General features: G+C 36.6%; 1 protein-coding gene across 3 annotated transcripts in view; it reads right to left on the bottom strand.

The window, feature by feature from the left end:
* Nucleotides 1-84: 84 nt before the first annotated feature.
* Nucleotides 85-20061, bottom strand: part of LOC136747821 (excitatory amino acid transporter 2) — an 87682-nt gene continuing 67705 nt past the window's right edge. For all 3 annotated transcript variants that reach the window (XM_066701050.1, XM_066701049.1, XM_066701048.1), the window contains 7 exons: nucleotides 19233-19392; nucleotides 17890-18016; nucleotides 16693-16926; nucleotides 15723-15917; nucleotides 12437-12571; nucleotides 7770-8001; nucleotides 85-5096 (listed from right to left, as the gene is read on the bottom strand). In XM_066701050.1, coding sequence (XP_066557147.1) covers nucleotides 5022-5096; nucleotides 7770-8001; nucleotides 12437-12571; nucleotides 15723-15917; nucleotides 16693-16926; nucleotides 17890-18016; nucleotides 19233-19392 — 1158 coding nt within the window. In that variant the 3' untranslated portion in view covers nucleotides 85-5021. The remainder of the gene's footprint in view (nucleotides 5097-7769; nucleotides 8002-12436; nucleotides 12572-15722; nucleotides 15918-16692; nucleotides 16927-17889; nucleotides 18017-19232; nucleotides 19393-20061) is intronic.

Here is a 20061-nt window from a genome sequence, read left to right as displayed (position 1 = left end):
ATGAACAATATAATTAACAACAAGTTGTCTAAAGTTTGACTGCAGTAATAAACAATCACAATAAATCCAACATCAGAGATCAGGTTTAGTTATGAATCAACATTTATTAGTCTTCATAATCTTATGTACATCAAAGGTACAACACTTAGTGATATGTAGTAACAGCATTTTATCCCACTTGTCTGGTATTGAAAGGATTTTAAATAGCTTTTATTTTCTTTTTAATGTCTTTTTACATCAGAATTACAGCTATAGATTCACAATATTTCGAAATCTTTAAAAACATCTCTAAAAATAGAATAAAATTAAGGAAAACGGAAAGAGTGAGAAAGGTTACTGATTCTACGATATAAGATTTCATCAAAATACAGAAACATCAGTAGAAAATAGAGACTTGTACATTAACTGGCTCATCATAGAAATGTTGTGCCTACCTTATTCTTTTTTAAATGTGCGCAGAGATTTCCTTTTATTTTTCTTTATTAGAAAATAAGGAAAGGAAAAAGCCAAATTTAAAAGCAGGTGATTACAAGCAAAATCTGAGGTTGAAACCAATCCTTTATGAGCTACACTGGTAAATTCAGTGTAATAAAATGGGTGTTTTCTTGTAAGATTGGGGAAATGAAACTGATAGCTGATCTTTGAAACAGTTTATCTGTTTTTGATAAATTAAATAGATTGCTACATTCAACATGTTTCAGGTGGATTACTCTAATATTTCTAAAGCTGAAAAAGGAGAATTCAGATAAACCCAGCAGAAGGAGGAAACGATGAAAGCAGTATTGGAATTGGTGGTTCAAAGGAATCTCCCAGCCCAGCAAAGATTGCACAGGAATGTTAATATAGTAAACGTGTTTTCTTCTTTCACAGTCTGAAATCCCAGCTGACACACCTGGCACTGTCTGGACACCGAGGATCAGTTCTTAACAGACACTGCCATGGTTTCATAAAACTGGGGAGAGGGTCCTCAAACAAGGATTAAACCATAAGAAAGAACCTGACATTTTTTATTCCAGTTCTCTTTGACAAATACCTTTTTGTGCTATTCAAGTTAGTTTAGTGTGCTTATCCAGAGCTTTTTCTTTTCAGTGGGAACAGGCTTGACAGACTTCTAGTTGTCTTTAATAAATTTGACTTTTTCCTCTTGTGCTGTAAGCCTACTTAACCATCACAGCAATACCCATACTCCACAAACCAAGTAACATGACCCCACTTAAATGGACAAATTCACAGCAAGAAAGTTAATGTCATGGATAGTGTTCAAGTGAGCATTATCATATATCTGGAACATTCTTATTTGCTATTTAACATAGAATATATATGTACAATAAAATGAATGCACGCATGACTTTTAAATTATGAAACAAACATTTGAAATGTTTACATTAGATTAAAAAAAGACAGATATTTATATATTGGACATGTAGCAACTATGCAAGACTAGTTCAAACTAACAACTAACCAAAATGCAAAGACAAGCAATTTATTTTTTAATCCCTTTTTTCTCAGCTATTTCTTTTACAGAGCACATAGGCAGGACTTCTCTACAGGATTACAAAATAGTCACAGGAAGTAAACACTATCCCTATACACCATTTCACAGAAATTTGAAGACTGCTACCTAAAATATATACACAAAGTGCAAGGAGGCACTTTTATATCATGCTTTCAGATAGTAGTACAAAAAGGTACATTTAAACTCCATGCTTCTACATCAATCAGTTAATACAGTGAATTGGTTAATCACTCAATCCCCTGAGGTGAAAGTCTGGTCTACCACCACTATTAAAATCAATACCTGAAATACCTGAAAATCAGAAGGCCTTATAGACTATAGAGAGTATAATTACCTCTCTATAGCAGTGCATCCAGTATACATATGATGTATGGAGGAATACTTTTACTTAGGTGTAATTTGTGATTTAAATAAACCCATGGTGTCAACTAGAGTGACTATTTTTTGGATAGGATAAAGGAAAAAGTAAATACGTTTTGAAACAGAAGTACCTTAAAGGCAAATACTTTCTATTGCTGGATTTACACACTGATATGTTTCCGATATGTTGAAAATCCTTTAGATATGTAGTCATATACAATATGATACATATATGCTATAGCATACAGCTATAACACTGAATTGCCTTCTTCAGTCTGTAGTAAATAATTGCAGATAAATGCAGGAAATCACCTGAAGGGATTGGGTGCTGTAATAGGAATGGCTGTTAAATGTCTTTATTTATAAAATAAGAATTCTAATAAGAATATTCTTCATTGTCACCATCATTGTAATCATCATAGTGGTTGCTCTGTTTACAGTTAACATCTTCAAGGCAATGTTGTCAGTGAAAAACAAAAACAAACAACAAAATAAACAACATGCACACACAACACTCACTAACCCCCCACCCCCACCACCACATACACACACACACACACACTCACACATGCACACATGCACTTGCACATACAACAAAATACAAACAACTGGTCCAATGGTTGCTGCCATTTGGTTCTGTTGAGAGGAAACAATTCACCCTTTTACTACCTGATAGGAATGTACAATATTTAGAGATATAGTCCAGGTTTATAGTCAGTGCTCTGGCTTTCTGATTATCATGTCTGCAGCATATTTGCAAACACCTAAAAGTATGCTTTTGGAAACAAGACACCCCCTTTGGAGGTAATAAGAACAGTCATAAGCTTTGTAATAGGCAGAGCATGAGTCCCTGTACTTTGGGAAAATCTCCTGATTAAATGTCAAGGCAAGATTAAAAAAAAGTTTATCAAGACTAGAGATTGGGACAGGAAGCGCTATTGTTTAAGATAGGTTGTATTTTGTGTTTATTTTATTTTTAAACACAAATATTGGGAAAAGTCCCCTGGATATACTACTAAACTTTTAGAAAACATCACAGCGTACTGAGAAATGAAAATGTTGACCTACTGGGTTACTGGGCCCTTTCAGTTCTAAGGAAAATTGCAGACAAATATATTGGAGGTAACAAAACAGGTAAACAACCAGACACAGTATATGACATCTCTTTAAAAACATTTTTTCTCATACATTTATTTTCAAGAGAGGCAGGTTTCAGGAAGTCATTTTAAATTCCACAGACAGGTAGACTGTAAAAAAAGAACACTTTTCTTAGCTTCTCTGCAATACATAACCTTTTTTCAATTATTGTAAAATAAAGGGTATATAAATGTTTTTGAAAACCAGTCAGAAGACATTATGAATGCTTAAAGTGTACTCGAATTCGGGGTGATTGGACTACAAAGGTAATGTATATTTTTAACAGTTTTCAAATACAATATGCAGCATTTGCCAACATTTAAGCTTTGAAGAGTGTTCTTTCAAAGATTACATTGGAGAACATGTGTATTTTTTGGTTGCTGTGTACAAATGTACCAACAAATTGAAAAAACCCAACATAAAACTCCCTTTCCTTGAAAAGAGAGGTAAGAGGGTCCATGTTGTGTGCTTCTATTTTCTATTAAGATATTCTGTGATGTACAGCTGATGAAAAATTGTCTGCCAATGTATAATCACTAAACTAATAACTCTTGTATTGTATACTGGTATCCTGGCAGTCTTATAGCCGTATGTGAATATTATATGAAATTGAAAGGTACAATAATCAAAAACTGCAAACATGATAATACTGATACTGTCAACCAATCAAGTTATCAACTTATGTTTTATGTTCATGTGTATGCTCCCTAAAGTCTCTTTAGGTATGATATCTGTACCCTTGTGACTGATCTCATTCAAGAGAACCAAGCTGTAACAAAGGCTAGGTTTCATTCTGACCATAACTCTAAATAATTATTTTTCCTTAAATAGGGAATGGTATATTAAACCATTTTACTAGCTTTAAGAGGGTTCATTTTAAAACCAACTTGTTTTTATATAAATACATTTTTGGGAGATGTAATACTGACCACCTTTGCACAATTTGTTCAATTGAAAAGTCTGTAAATGTGCCTATATCAGAGCTTTGATATTCTCACATAGTGACCCTATTATTATATCTTGGATAATTCCATAATTAAAGAAGAAAAAGTGGACTATGTATGTTTTAATTCCCTTAATGCAGTTATTATTGTTTTTATTCATGAGGTGAAAAACATATATATATATATATATATATATATATATATATATATATATACACACCTCTGAATCTATGCAATCTAAGAAGTTCCCTTGGTGCTGACAATACATAAAAAGTGAATGAATGATTATGCCATGTGCTTGAATTTAATTTGTAGTGTTATCCTTTGCTTTTTCGGACAAAATAACTTAAAATGGGAGAGCCAGCACACTTTTTTCCCTCCCCATTAGGCTGCCTTGTCCGTGTCTATGAATGGAAAAGAACAGTGCAGACGGGGATCATCAGAACACCTGGAGGTATAACCGATACTGCACACGACTCCCCCTGAGTCTCTTTAACAAGGAATCCCTGTCTTTAACTGTCAATTACCACCAACCCTGGAAGTTTTTCTCTACTACCAGGAATGAGCCTAAAGTAATGGCTTCCATAGAGATCATCAAGGTGAAGGTGGTTTTGAAAAGAGAGTCAAGGTGATAAAAGTGAATTTACAAGCACCAGTCTTGAGAGCCATCACTGATTTCACAATGTCAGGCCGTTCATCATCTTTTTCCCCTCTCCATGGTTATTGGATTGCCTGCATCAAGCCCACAGCTTCTCTTCAAAGCACAGCTCAATAAAACGGGGCTTTTCTACCCTCCAATCCTTGACATTACACAATTACAACAAAACACATACTAGTAAGTTAGTTATTGGAGAAGGTTAGTAAGGTATATCAGTTAATCAGTAGGTCAGTCGTGATCGGTTGAGAATGTTTTGTTTTTTAAGCTAAATTATGAAACCAATTATTAGTTTTGTTTGATTGATGGATTTTAGTTTCTGATTTTTTCATTTTTGTTTTTTGCTTTGATTTCACCAGGAAGAAAGCTTGTGCAGCTCAGGATAAGGCGTAGCTGGGGTCTGTGTTCTTTATTTTTCACGTTTCCAAGGTTCCTCCTCAACAAGTGTGTATTCAGCAGTGGAGCCATTTGTGGCCAAGGTGACCTGAAAACAATTATCAGGAACAACTAACTCAAGGACCAAGGCACTTTTTAAATACATTTTCTGTTTTCTTTTTTTGTTATGGTTTGGAGCAGAGAAATTGTATTTCCCTACTAACAAACAATCAGCAGGTCTCAGTTGTATATACTTATACAAATAAACTAGGGAATGGTATGGTATGGTATTTAACAAGTCTTATATCAGGGAGTCTCTGCTTATCAGGGCATCTATTTAAATTAAAAATGATACCAACAAGTAATATATCTATCTGTGTGTATATACAGTATATACATACACACATACATATAAACATGACTAACTTGAATAAACTCATTGGCTTGATTAGACAGACCTGTAGAAAATACTTTCTCTGCTCCAGTGCATACAGACAAAATCTATGAAAGAGTTTGATGACAACTGAGCTAATAAAATAATTGTCCATGCTTCCTGTCGCACGGCTGTTTTAAGAACTGTCACCGGCAGACTTTAGTGGAAACTGTATAAAAAATAAAAAATAAAAGACTACTACAGATGTTGCATGCAATCAAATAAACACCTTTTAAAGAAAGTAAATCAATAGATAAAAAAGTTGATAAATGCATTAAAAAGAAGAAAGTGTAGTTATATAATTGTTTTTCATTTCTAAAAATAAAACAGTTTTGGTGGGTCATGCATATTTTACAAGACATCTGAATGTCAGATTTTCTGCAAGAATTTCTACAATCTTTGCTTTCCACTAGATAAAATATATATATATGTATATACAATAAATTAAAACATGCAGAAGAAAATATGAAATTGCAGCCTTTATGTCCCCTGTATATTGTTTATGTATTTTGGTTACAAAGAGGTTGCTAAGAAACAGGAGAAGCCTTTGCTTTATCCAATTGAAGGTTCTTGAAGGGTAGCTCAATATATTGAATTCTCTTTAATTTATTTTTAATTTTATACAGTTAAGATACCAGTACTACAGTTAAATTCCACTTTCCATGTCACAACAGCTACCGTCTGGTAGGCATAATCATGTTAATTGTATTTGGATTTTTTTCCTGTGCTTTAGGAGGAATGTCATCATACAAAAACCTTATTGGTTGGGTGCATATGTTAAGACCTTGATGGTTTAACAGGTTACTATAAATAAGCTAATAGCAGAAGACCTTGGGATAATGTTAGACTGGCTCAAATGTACTAATTATTAATTTAATTAGGTACTAAAGGGTTCAACTGGGGGGGGGTTGGGATGTTGGACATAAGCTGTTGTGGCCCTCCAGTACTGAAGTTGTAAAGCCCTATCTAATGAGATTATTATTGAGATGCAGTAATTATTACAGCAATAGATCATTTTTCTTGGTCTATTGTGAAACTACATGCTGGAATGCTAGTCAGCCCAGAATACAGTCAAACTGCCTAATGGAATTCTGGAAATGATGCTGCAAACATTGTCAGTATCAACCCTGAAGACTGTGTTGCGCAAAATGCTTTTATGAACAAAAATAAAAGTACGGTGTTTTCAAAAGCAAACATTGAATTTATAGCATTTTGTGAAACACATTAGGTCAGCAAAGTGCCTAAGCCCTATAACTGGAAAGGGGGTGGCAGGGGCTGATCCGATAATCCCCAGTGGAATTGTTCTTCTGGATTACACCAATCTTTCCTATCAGTACATCAATCGCAGGAGGATAAGACCAGGCCAAAAACACACAAGACAAATGGGCAGACTGCCCCCACTGGCCTGTTTAACCCAGCACATCTGTTATTCTATATTGATGATTATGTGCTGAAATATATTTTAAAAGGGATTTTAAAAACACTATGACGTCAGGCAGTAGGGACATGTTTTTTTCATAGATAATTGCAGTGTGATAGCTTAACCTTTTACACTCCAGCTCCCAAAACCTGGCGAAAATTTTGATGTAGGAACATTGTGAATGGACGGGACTTGTTTGATTGATGATACCGTGTTGCAGTAGCCCTTCAAACATGGAAGCTTTAAGGTTATAAACATCAAGGAACGCAGCACGAGTGTTTAAAATGACCAACTCGGATTGTTTTGGAAAGATAATATTATCTCATAAAAAGATGGAGCAGCTCCATTAGCAACATTTTCAGCTAAACCAGTAGAAGATGTATTAATTTAAGAATCTGACAGTACAGAATATATTGTTATTAGATGAGAAGCTGTTATCTGAGGAGCTGATCCCCAGTTGAATACTTAAGGACATAATTACTTCTTTAATAATATTTGTAAATCATGGAATATCGACAGGATTTGCCATTTTTGATCAATTTGGATTTTAAAGGGTTAAACAACTCACTAACAAAATTACATTTTATAAAAACTTTTTTCTTCATTAAATAAATATAATGTAAGCAAAATCATTATGGGGTTGGGCGTTGGGAGTTGAATTTACCTTCCAAATTAAATTTTATATTGATCTATATTGATTTATATTTTTTTCTTTACTAAACATAGTACAATTACACTGGGAAATGTTTGTGTTTTCTCCAGGTGGCACAGAGACTGCTATTCCATTTATAGATATAAAAAGTATTTTTTTTATTTTCAAAATATATATAAATAGTTATTAAAATTTATATATACAGACATGCAAAAGAATGTGGAGCGGGCATGCATTTCTATATACAAGTCTCTATATCCATAAGTGTGAAATGTACCTTGCACTCATCTACTAGGACAGAGTTGTGAGCAGCATAAACACACTGGTTGGAATTGTTTTCCCGGTGATTCTTCAGGTCATCGTAGAGAGACTGCGTTTTCGTGAGCTCAATGTCATCTTGGCGACCATGTTGGGCATCAAGGTTTTCCAGCTCCTCCTTGGAGAGATGGTACACGATCCCGGCACCGAATGAGTCGCCTACCACATTCACAGAGGTTCGAAATCTGTCTCTATAAGGGGAACACAAGCACAGAAATAGGCACACAGCTACACACCAGCATTACCAGCAATTGGTGGAGAGGGTACATTTGAATTTGGGCTGTTCTCTATAATTGCTCCCCAGTTTTGTAGGTCAGCTTTAGAAATTACAGAAACATCTACAAATCTACTATCAGTAAAGAAGAACAATGCATGTCTTATATTTTGGCATTCAATAGAATCTATATTGGCAACACTGTCATCTAAGGAGGACAAACTGTGCCTGGGAAGAGTCAAATGGATAATTAACCAGACATGGACACTCCGTAAACCTCTATAAATCTAAATCTCCAATATCTTTTCATTTCTAAACAATCGGACAATTTGGAGAATTAATTGTGACGTTTTTCTGTTGCAGAGCAAAATATCCTCTTCTATTTCTTAGTGTAATCATGAAAGTGTAAAAGGTAAAAATCTGGAAGGGGCAACATAAGTGTAAAAAGGGATACATGTATTTCCACTTAAATAGCATGGTTGGATAAGTGTAATTTGTAATAACAATTCTAAATTAGCTGAGGCGTAAGCAATGGCCTTCAAAATCACACACCAAGTGGCCTCCACCTGTGCTACATTGTAGTGATCACATGATTTCAGGATAAATTCAGCAGTTCCTGAAGGTTCCTTCTGCAGGTACTACATTTCAAAGCAAAGACAAAGTAGCAAGGAACTTTCAAAAGAACAAAGTGGGACAAAGTTGTTGAAAAGTATAGATTAGGTGATGGGTATAAAAAATATCATAGACCTTAAATATCTTTTGGAGCACGGTCAAGATTAATATTAAGAAGTGGAAGGTGTATGGCACCACCAAGGCATCACCTGCTTAAATCAGGCCGTCCCTCCAAACTGGATGACCGAGCCAAAAGGAGACTGATCAGAGAGGCTATCAAGAGGCCAATGGCAACATTGCAAGAGTTACAGGCTTTTATTGCCTGTAACACTGTTCAAAGTGTTCATGTGACAACAATGTCCCAAGAACTCCACAAATCTGTTCTGTATGGTACTCAAGAAAGCCCACCTTCAATCCCATTGAATTATGAAAAATAACAATCAGGAGATTCTGTAGCCATGTGTTTTGTGGTCTGATGAAACTAAAATGCAACTTTGTGGCCTAAATGCAAAGTGTTATATTTGGTGCAAACCCAACACAGTGCCAGTGTTAATTTCGTCAACGAAAACTATGACGAAAAATATTCGTGAATGACCTATTTTCAGTGACAATAACTATGACGATAACGAGACAAAATACTGTAAAAAAAAAAACGATAACTAAAAATAAATGTCTTCTAATTTTACTTGACTAAAATGTGACAAAACGAAAATTCAACACAAGACTAATGGACATAAATTACAGTATTTTGGGAGGTGGCCGGTCAGGGAGCTGTTTCATTGTATAATCATAATCATGCCTTGACTCGGTCATCACGTTCGTGTAGCGCAGCTAATCGCAGTTCTGCTCCACCAATGGGATCGGTGGGATTCTACAGATCTGCACAGAAACGTGGAGATCTGTGCAACAGAATGTGACCCAATTGTACACAAGTGTGTGTTTCGCTAAACGTTGAACGTGCTTGATGTGGTTTACTGTACTGAGCTTAACGTGGAGTTGATTCAGATTGTGTGAGGTTATACACCTAGTCTTTTGTATATAGGACTGGTAAGTGCGGGTCTTGTAATTAGTAAAGTTAGGATCCAATTGGTTAACTTATAAGTACAGTAAGCCACGTTATGCGCTTACAGCATGCTTGGCTACAGCAGAGTTTAACAATGCTTATGCTTATGCCTTTAATATCACTGTAAATATCCAATCTTTTGTGTATCAGCGGGGGAAGTCTTTGAAAATGAAATGTTAAAGCAAAAGCCATTTGAAATGTTAATATTGTCAGTGAATGTGCGTACTGGAATATAAAAATACAAATGGCATGATTATATTAGCATTTTTACCTAAATAACGCATGCATACATGGAAAATGAAAATGCAACTGTGGGATTACATTTGCATTTAAATAAAGTCCACTATATGCTTCCATATTGTTCTTGTATTCTATTCTTATTACAACAAATTTCAAGAGAGACTTCAAACTTAAAAAAAAATGAATTACAGTAATATGTGACCATGAAGTTTACAATAGCTGTTTGTTACTTGATTTCACATAAATTTTAAATTAAGTAAATCAATATGTTTATGTTTTGTATCCATTCACTAACTGATGTAAACATCTGGCAACAGACATAATGCATAATGGTGATAATGAAGTAAAAAGTAAAATACATGGACTAAAATGTGACTATAATTACATAAGATGAAATGACAAAAATGTGACAAAAACTGATAAGCATTTTAGTCAAAAGAGTAAGACTAAAATTAAATCTAAAATAGCTGCCAAAATTAACACTGCACAGTGCATCACCCAAATAACACCATTCCTACTGTATAGCATTGTGAAGGCAGCATCCTATTACGGGGAGGTTTCATATCGGCAGGGACTGTGCCAGGATAGAAAGGAAAATGAATGGAGCAAAGTGCAGAAAAGCCCTTGAGGAAAACCTGCTGCCCTCTGCAAGAAATCTGAAACTGGGATGGAAGATCACCTTTCAGCATGACAACCACCTGAAGCACACAGTCAAAACTACACTGGAGTGACTAACAAACAAAAAGGGAAATGTACCTGAGTTGCCCAGTCAGAGCCCTGACCTAAATCCAATGTGAAATTCGTGGCATGACTTGAAGATTGCTGTCCATCATCACCATATCTTGGTGTGCAAAGTTTGTAGAGACCACTTTTTTGTCACAATCAAAGCTTTTTTCCCCTTAACAGATGCCTAGATGCCTTTTTTAAGGATTTACTGCTGTATCTTGGTTTATAAAAGGTTACAGCATTTACATTTTTAATTATTAAACAAACTGGAAGATACTTTATATTTTTTTTATGTAACTGACAGCTTGAATAGTGTTATTTTTCTTTATGTACCTTCTGAAGATATTGAGAATTGAAGCTTTGAAGGGTTGCTAAGTAATATCCACAGATTAGCCAGATCCTTTATGTGCTGATAAATCTAAACAAAATGAGTGGATAATCTTGACTCATCAAGTTCTCTTGCTGATGGACAGGGAAATACATTGAGACTAGGGTAATTTTTTATATATATGTAATATCAACACTGATTAAGTTTTCACTACTGCTACACACCTAAACAATTTTTTTGAACTGATAGAAAGAAATGTACTCCCTCAATAGATAGGCAGACAAGGAATACCCACAGCCCGATTTAACTGAAATAATTACCAAAATATTTTATTCAGTTAAAAAAGCACTCCGGAGCTGGCCAGTGGGGAACACACAACTTTTTCAAAAGAACATGCTATCATATACAAGATGACTCTCTTTGGTTGCCAGGCAACTACATGACGTCAATGAGGAACTTCCAAACTTTATCACACGTCTGCTTTGTCTTATGTTCTCTCTATGGCCTTGGATGAAAATGCTTTTCTAAAAATCAGCTACACAGAACTACTGCAGCTGGCCTCTCCAGAGCAATACGCAAAGCTTAAATTCATCTTGCTGCACACAATCTTGCTGCAACAATGGTGTGAATATAATATATTTGGCATCTAGACAGTGCACTGTCCTGCATCAGAACAAATAAGGAAAACAGATATAAATTTAATTTTTTGAATGGTTTGGGGTATACTAATAATGTTGCTAGTAAATGTAAACTTAAGAAGCCATACATAAGTCTTAATAAGTTAAAGAAAATAGATCTCCAGTGGTATATTTGTGAGTCTTTTTAATGGTCAAATTCCAGAACAATTAACTCATTGACTGACTATATTTTGTATTGTATTTCTATAAATTAAAATGAATGTCCAAATTAACACCAAATATCTGTGCTTGCTTTTCTTTAGGTCTCAATAACAATTGATATTAGACTCTAGGCCTTGGATTAATTAAGTTTGTTCTACTCAATTAAATATATACGCTGCTCTAGCTCATCTTGTAGACAACTACAAGCCAAGCTGTTGTTTGCATATTGCATTTTTGTCTGAATAATGCATTTGTCATAATCATGAATCTATTTGACAACTTGATGTTGCCCTGGGTCTGTTAATAAATAATGAATTAATAAATAATGAATTATAGAAATAATATTTTTTTACATTTGCGTCACACAACAGACATCTGTTACAATATAAAATGTTGTATCTGCCTAATGTTTAGATTCCCCTAATCAGACCACTTCTTAGCAAATAACTGCTTTAGAGAAAAAAAAAAATAATAATAATAAAAAAAATATATATATATATAAATCTAAGGGAAAATTGCATAGTGAACAAGGCTGATTGTTCAAGATTGAACAAATCCAATACAATCAATAAAGTAATTATTAAGCACAGTGCAGGTTACTCACAGGAGCCAGTCCACAGCAACCAGCAGACTGATGTCCTGAGTGGGCAGGCCCACCGCCGTCAGGATCAATAACATCGTGACCAATCCAGCACTGGGGATACTGGCCGCACCCACACTGGCTAGGGTGGCCGTTAGACTACAGGAAATAAGATTAACACTAATTCAGATAATCATTCAAAAGCAGTTTTCACAGAAATATGTTTCTTGTGCTCCTTAATAGCTTAGTGTTACTATCATGTTCAAAATAGATTTTCTGTTTGGAGCGCACTACAAAAACATGAACATGAGGTTTTGCATATACTGTACAATACGTGGCAATGTTTGAAAGGCAAAGGGAGCACTGCCCAAGGGGGAGGGGTTTCTGCTCACTTCTGTAGGGACCCAATCGAAAACGTCACTCTATCAAAGCTGCCATTGGCCCCTGTGTACGTCACTCAGAACAGGTCCCTTCCCACATTCTGTTCTATAAAACGTGATGTCTGTGCAGGTTAATCGTCTTTTGCCGGGAGCTAAGACTCTCACGCAACCTTGCAACCCTTGGGCAGTGCTTCCTTTTTCAGATACCTGGGGTTGCTGTATAACAAAACCGTCAACAACAAGTCTACTCTCACTGGGAATTGCCAAGGCTCTCCGTGGAGGAGGGCGATCAGGTCTGCAAAACAGAATCTGCGAGGCCAACATTGGGCTATCAGCAGAACTGTCACTCGTGCTCTCCTGACCTTCTCCAGGACCACCAGGAGAAGGGGGAAGGGTGAGAATGTGTAAAGGAGACAGCACGGCCACACTTGGGCTAGCGTGTCAATCCATAGGGTTCCTGAGCGGTCTTGGACAGAGAACCATAGTGGGCAGTGGGTGGACTCTGCCGAAGCAAAGAGATCCACTTCCGCTCTGCCAAACCGGTTCCACAGTTGTTGTATCACAAGCATGTGGAGATGCCATTCCGAAACCGGGGGGGCCTTCCCAAGAGAGGAGGTCCGCCACCGTGTTGGATAGGCTGGGGAGGTGAACTGCTCTGATAGAGCGTAGCCGTAGCTGCGCCCACAGAAGCAGACGGTGTGCTAGAAAGTACAGTCTGCACGATCAGAGACCTCCTTGCCTGTTGATATAGGCAACCATCGCTGTTGCCCGTCTGAACCAGCATGTCTGTCCCGTAGGACTGGCAGGAAATGAGACAGTCCAAGGAGCACTGCTAGTAACTCCAGGACATTGATGTGGAGGGCCTGTGCTGGCTCCGTCCATCTGCCTCGGATACCACGTCCGTCGCAGACTGCCCCCTAACCTTGTTTGGAGGTGTCAGGGATCATCACCACTTGGTGGCAGACTGGGCCCAGTCAGTCAGAAGAAGGAGAGACACGCTTGTATGGGGGGATGGAGCGAGGCCGGTTCCCCCTCCATGAGCTCCGCCTCCGATTTCGGTGGAGGTGGAGACTCGAGATTTGGGGGAGTCAGGGCCTGGACTGCTGTATGTGCTGCCTGTGCAGACAGGAGGGAGTAGATGTGCTATTTATGGCAAGGATGGCCTCATCTTGCTCTCTGTCCATGGAACCGGACCCGGAAGTCGCGGCCAATTTGCGCCCACCGTTGGTGTGTCGGCTGCAAGTGGCGAATGGTGGGGGCGAGAGGAGCTCATCGCTGAGTGCACACACGTGTGACCAGGGAAATGTGCAGTGGGGGCGCCAGTCAGTGTTTGCACCAGGGGGAACACAACAACTGAAACGCCACCGCAACAAGTAGAGCTTAGTGGGCTCGCCGCTGTAAGTGCGTCTCCACTCGGCAACGTTTATGGACACGGGGACACTGCAATCAGACTCAACCTTATTGTTGCACACTCTAAGAACACTGTATAATCCAAACACCAGGTGTAGGATACAAGTGCCGTGTAGGTCCATAGGCTTAACCACACCATGTGCTGGGGTTTCCGAGGACACCGGGTGACGCGGAATCTGGGGTCCAGGGGGACGAGGGTAGTAGGTCACCAGCCGAAGTGGGGCCTAGAACCGTGGTCGCACCCGCGAACGGTGGAGTGCAGCAGAGCTCGATCCTAGCAAGCTGAGAGAGCAAGAGCTCCTACAGCTGCAGTTGCGGGCTGTAGTCTGGGCGCAAGCTGGTGCAGGAGATCTATTACGACAGACAGAGGCTTAGGCCGGACAGCCGGGCCTCAGATTTTACTGCCGCTCCTGCTGTGGAGGAAAAAGCCATATGGACAAAAAACCAACACAGCAAGCAATCGGATAATATATGTCACTATATTAACACATTTAATATTTTTAAATGCTCTATTTGAAACTGAAACCGAAAGCCAGAGCACCAGCGCACGGACGGACAGGATCAAAATTAGCTATAAAAACTAATAAGACACACAATAGAGACAGAGATGTAGCGAAACGGTGGTGAACAAATTAGTGAAGCCAGCCAGCCGAAATATGCAGTTTTTAAGGTCTAATGCAACACACAGAGACAGGAAGCTCACGTTCTTGGGTCCAGCAAAATGTCAAAAGAGGACGAACCAGCACTGATGTCACGTTTTATAGAACAGGAAGTGGGAAGGGACCTGTTCTGACTGACGTGTGCAGGCGCCAATAGCAGCTTTGCTAGAGTGACGTTTTCAATCGGGTTCCTATGGAAGTGCGCAGAAACCACTCCCCCTTGGGCAGTGCTTGCTTGCTTTGCTTTTTACATTACTAGTACTCATGTTGTTTATATTATATGTCCCCTTAACTATGAGTTCACATCTTTGCAATTATTAGCTCACAATCTATGATGTAGGACTTTTATTAACTGTATATTTTTCTTATGTACTTATGTAATTTTGTAATTGTATTATGTTTTGATCTGTAATTTTATACTGTATTTGTGCTTTTATAATGCTCTTATGTTTTGTAAGTCACCCTGGATAAGGGCATCCGCTAATAAATAAATAAATGAATAATACAAATAATAATAATATTAGAACAAATCACAGGGAGGAGATTTATAAGGTCCTTGTTAAACACGTAGTGGTAAAACAAACAAACAAAAATAATCCTGATTGTGATTTATTATTATTTTTATCCTCATTTCTCAAACAGCTCTTTAAAATAACCAGCTCTACTTCAACATACCCCTGTGTAGATTATTAATTAATAAATTTTAATTTACAATGTTGTCTAGCTATAAACCAATTTTAATAAGTAGCAGCAATGGGCCTCTACCCAGGATTAATGGGATGAATGCTGTAAGTGTGTCTGAATGCTGAGGGCTACTTGTTCTTGACAATAAAACAGAAGCAAGGAGAGGCTGATACTCACCTGACAGTTACAATCTGTCCGGCATCCAAGTAAATCCCATTCATCTGTGCGATAAAAATGGCAGCTACAGCCTCGTAAAGAGCTGTGCCGTCCATGTTGATAGTAGCACCAACTGGCAGGACGAACCGTGTCACCCGCTTATCAATGCCCAAGTTCTCCTCCAAGCAGCGGAAAGTGACAGGCAGTGTACCAGCACTGTCAAATCACAGGGGGAGAGAGGAGTCATTTAGAAATTCCAATAATTGTCATAATGTTTTGTTCAGCAAAATCTCCCACTAAAATGTTGCCACTGCTCAAAATGACATACAGATGTTTGTACCGAGTACATCTAAAAGATAAAACATTTTCACAAAATTAGGAGTGGTCTATGGTGAGTGTATTGTATATTATAAATAATATGCAAATTTCTCTGAGCAAGGGTTTCTGGTAAAAAATAACTAAAAATAATAATATTTCTTTGTTCCTTCACAGCCAATTTTATACTGTGCTGTACCTACATTTCTACATCTACCTACATAGTATACTGCAGGGTGTGCCTATGGTTTAATGTATCTTAATTTAGCTAACACTATTTTCTTAATCATGTTGGGATTTTATCTATCTATCTATTTATTTATTGACAGTGGACATTTTAAATAGATGTATCTGGTTGTTCTTATATATCACGTTTTTTTTTTGTTTTTTTTTACACTTGGTTTATATTATTCAGCAATTTAGAATAATCACAATTCATAACACTTCCATAAAGCTTTCTCATGTACATTTAAATGTTGTAGTGTAGTAACTAGCTGTATTTATATACAGGAATCTGCATTTAAAACACTGTATCAGATATATGACAGATGTTAACAGATAGTTTAAGGTGGGTTGCAATCAAAGATGTTTTCAAGGGCACCTTTCTAGAACACAAATGCATGGAATGGAATACTATCTGTTACAGTCTTAGTGGCAAGTTTCAGGAGACAGGTACCTGGATGCTGTGCCCAGAGCAGTGATCCAGGCTTGGAAGATGCCAATGAAGAAGGTGAAAGGGTTCTTCCGCACAATTATGAAGTACAACGAAGGTAAGAATATTGCACCGTGAATGATGAGCCCCACAATGACGGTCACCATGTACATGCCCAGCTGTCGAGCAACCACTTCTAGGTCTGGAATAGAGATGATCTTCCCACAAATCAGACAAGCAATACCCAGAGGAGAATACCTGAAGAAGGCAGGTAGAGTCAGGAGACAGAGAAAGGTCACTTTTTGTTCTGTGTAAGTATGGTGTGATATATATGGTATACAGATTTGGAGAGCTCCTGGAAATACACATATCTTAATCAATGTCCCCCTGTTTGATAACAGCTCAACATTTATCTTTAAATAATATTATCATTTGATTTAATATATGGAGACATGCAATAATGGTACTTTGCTTCAAATCACATGATTGACACACAGCCTTTTTGTTTTTACAACCAACATATTGTCTTACTATTGCTGATCACTGATGTTGAAGACAAAGTAGTTTAGGTTTTTCAAAATAGTATTTCAGAAATTGTGCATATACATTAAATTAATTAAGAAAGATGCATACATACATATGAGCAACATAGAATAGTTTCCAGGACAAAAATATTGTAATAATACGTTTTGTATATATCAGATATGGAATACATACATTTCTTCTTAAAGTAACCTAATGTTTTATTGCAAATATCTATTTATCTCTATATCAACAATTTAGAAATGTATTGACTTCAGAGTCTCTTGTATTTAATGTATTTCATATCTAGGTTAGAATAATGTTCCAGAGGCACGTGACCAAAATGAGAAAAAAATGCCTTCTTATTAGGTACAACTTCCACAATGTCCTTTAATGTTGGTATAAACAGCCTTAGTGTAAGTTTTCCATATAACTATGAATGCTAGTTATTCAACATTGTAAAGTAACATTACAAAAACCTATGTGTTAGATTGACTAAAACCGTACTTTTTGCATGAACTCTAAAGCACTGTTAAAATCTATGGCACTACTGTCTGCAAACTAAGGTAACTGACTAATACCACATATGACCAAACAGGATCAGCTCATTGAATAGGACTCTAAAGCTTGGCCTAAAGAAGTCTGTGAAGATCAGGCCAGGCCAGGGGTATGTGGGCACTTGCAGGACTTCTCACTGACCACATGATCATGGTGACCAGCCTCATGACGATCTCATTGAGGATGTTGAAGAAGTCCAGCATCAGCTTGGCTCTCTCCCCCATTTTGCCCATACAGATTCCAAATGCAATGAAGAACCCAATAAGCCCTGCAAACATAGGAGACAGTTTTTCAATGAATTGTCCTTCTACATGTTTATATACTGCTGTCAGAAAATTATCCCCCTTGGGCTTTGTGGTTTTTAGATGTTTGTTTGGTAAAATGCTTTCAGGGCTACATCACTATACATGCAGTTATTGTTGTACAACCAACATCATGCAATGTATTATTGCTTCCAAATAAAATACACAGATTTAGGCTATATTTGCATCCTGAGCCGTGGGGATAAAATATCATAAAACCTAGTAGTGTCATGAAAATATCATATTCCTCTATAGTAGTATTCAGCTTAAGTTTGCAGTGCATATGAAATAGCCATTTGCAGCTCAAAACATATCTTTGCACCATGCCAAACACAAACATTAGTATATTAGTTTCTTCATATTAACTGTGACTCATGATTTAGACATGTTTTAACTAAGGGGCAGTGACTGAACGATTCACTTTTATTAAATACAAAAATGACAGCACTCAAACTACATATTAGTTTCACTATTCAAAATGCATATAAATAATAAAAAAGGTAACAAATGAACCTTGTGTGCGATGCCACTGCAGCATAATTAAATACTTTTATAGACAAATATACTTGAACTTTGATTTTAAAATAAAATCTCAGTATAGTATGTTAAGTTGAAAAAAAAACTAAATATACTGCTAAACCTAATTTTCTTAAGTATCAGCATCCATTATACTCTTTGACCTAAAATGGGGAGATATTGCAATTAAAACTGACCCATTTACTGTTAACTTGACATTAAAGAAGAATACAAAACATCCCACCAACAATACATCACACCAAATAGAAATAGAAAACCAGGAGTTTGAGGAATTATTTAGCGAAAGATAGATTCTAACAATATGTTGTGAATTCAACCCCAGTTATCTGAAAAATAAAATACTACCCAAAGTTGATGGGACATTGCAAACCATGGGGAACCCATGAACGAGTTTTCTAACAAAGCTTCCTCTACTTAAAGCAAGCAGAAGGAGGGTAGCTCCGTAGCTTCGACTGGAAAGATAATTGTAGATTCTACAGGGAATGTGTACGTATGTGTAAATTAGTATTTTATATGTAAAAGTATAAATTAATGAACAATGTTAATTAAACCAAATTAATCAATACATACAATATCTTAAAATAAAAGGTGTGAATACACTCAGATATAACATATATACCTAAAAATAGCAAATTAACTTCTTACCTAACACGTTCATTCCACCTTTAAATTCCAGGGCTTTTTTGGTGACGAATATTGGTGCTGGGGCTACCGTTGCATTCAGCAAGAAGTCATCCATTGTGGAATTGGTGTCCTCTTCAATATAATCAGGTACCACTTGCACCTTCTTGGTTACAGTTTGGATCTGTGAGAAGAAATGAACAAGGGTACATCAACAAAACATACAAATTTGAGTATTTGAAAGAGCTGGATTTTCTAAAATATCTGCATTCACAACCTCTAATATAATTTTGTAATTTTACTTTTTATGCTTTTGGCTATAGAAATCTGTATTTTTAACAGTTATTTGGAATGAAACATTACAATGGAGCACAAATGCTAAATGCTGAATGTTTCTCACATGACTAACTCTTCTAACCTTTCTTCATAAAAATGTTAAAAACACAGGTCTTACCATGTTTTACTTGTTTTTAGGTCAATCTCGGTCAACAAGAATGAAAAGCTTAATTTAATTATGTCAATCTAAAAAATATTGTATATATACCACTATTAAAAACATATTTATAAATTATATATATATATATATATATATATATATATATATATATATATGAGTTATGAGGGGATTTAGGATTTTGCATAATAAAATTATTAGCAAAGTCAACCCAAAGGACTATTTCAAGATCACCAATGAAGTAAGTGGACATTTCAGGGAACCTCTTTAAACATACATTTATGGGTATTGAAAACAAACTACCTAACAAGGTAGTTGAAAATCTGTGATAAATTATTAACTGTATTAGCATACAAAAGAGACAGATGGATTGAATGTCTTCCCCTCGTCGCTAACCTT

Source organism: Amia ocellicauda, chromosome 4 (assembly GCF_036373705.1).
Source record: "Amia ocellicauda isolate fAmiCal2 chromosome 4, fAmiCal2.hap1, whole genome shotgun sequence".
Taxonomy (NCBI): Eukaryota; Metazoa; Chordata; class Actinopteri; order Amiiformes; family Amiidae; genus Amia; species Amia ocellicauda.
This window is presented reverse-complemented; position numbering and strand designations above follow the sequence as displayed.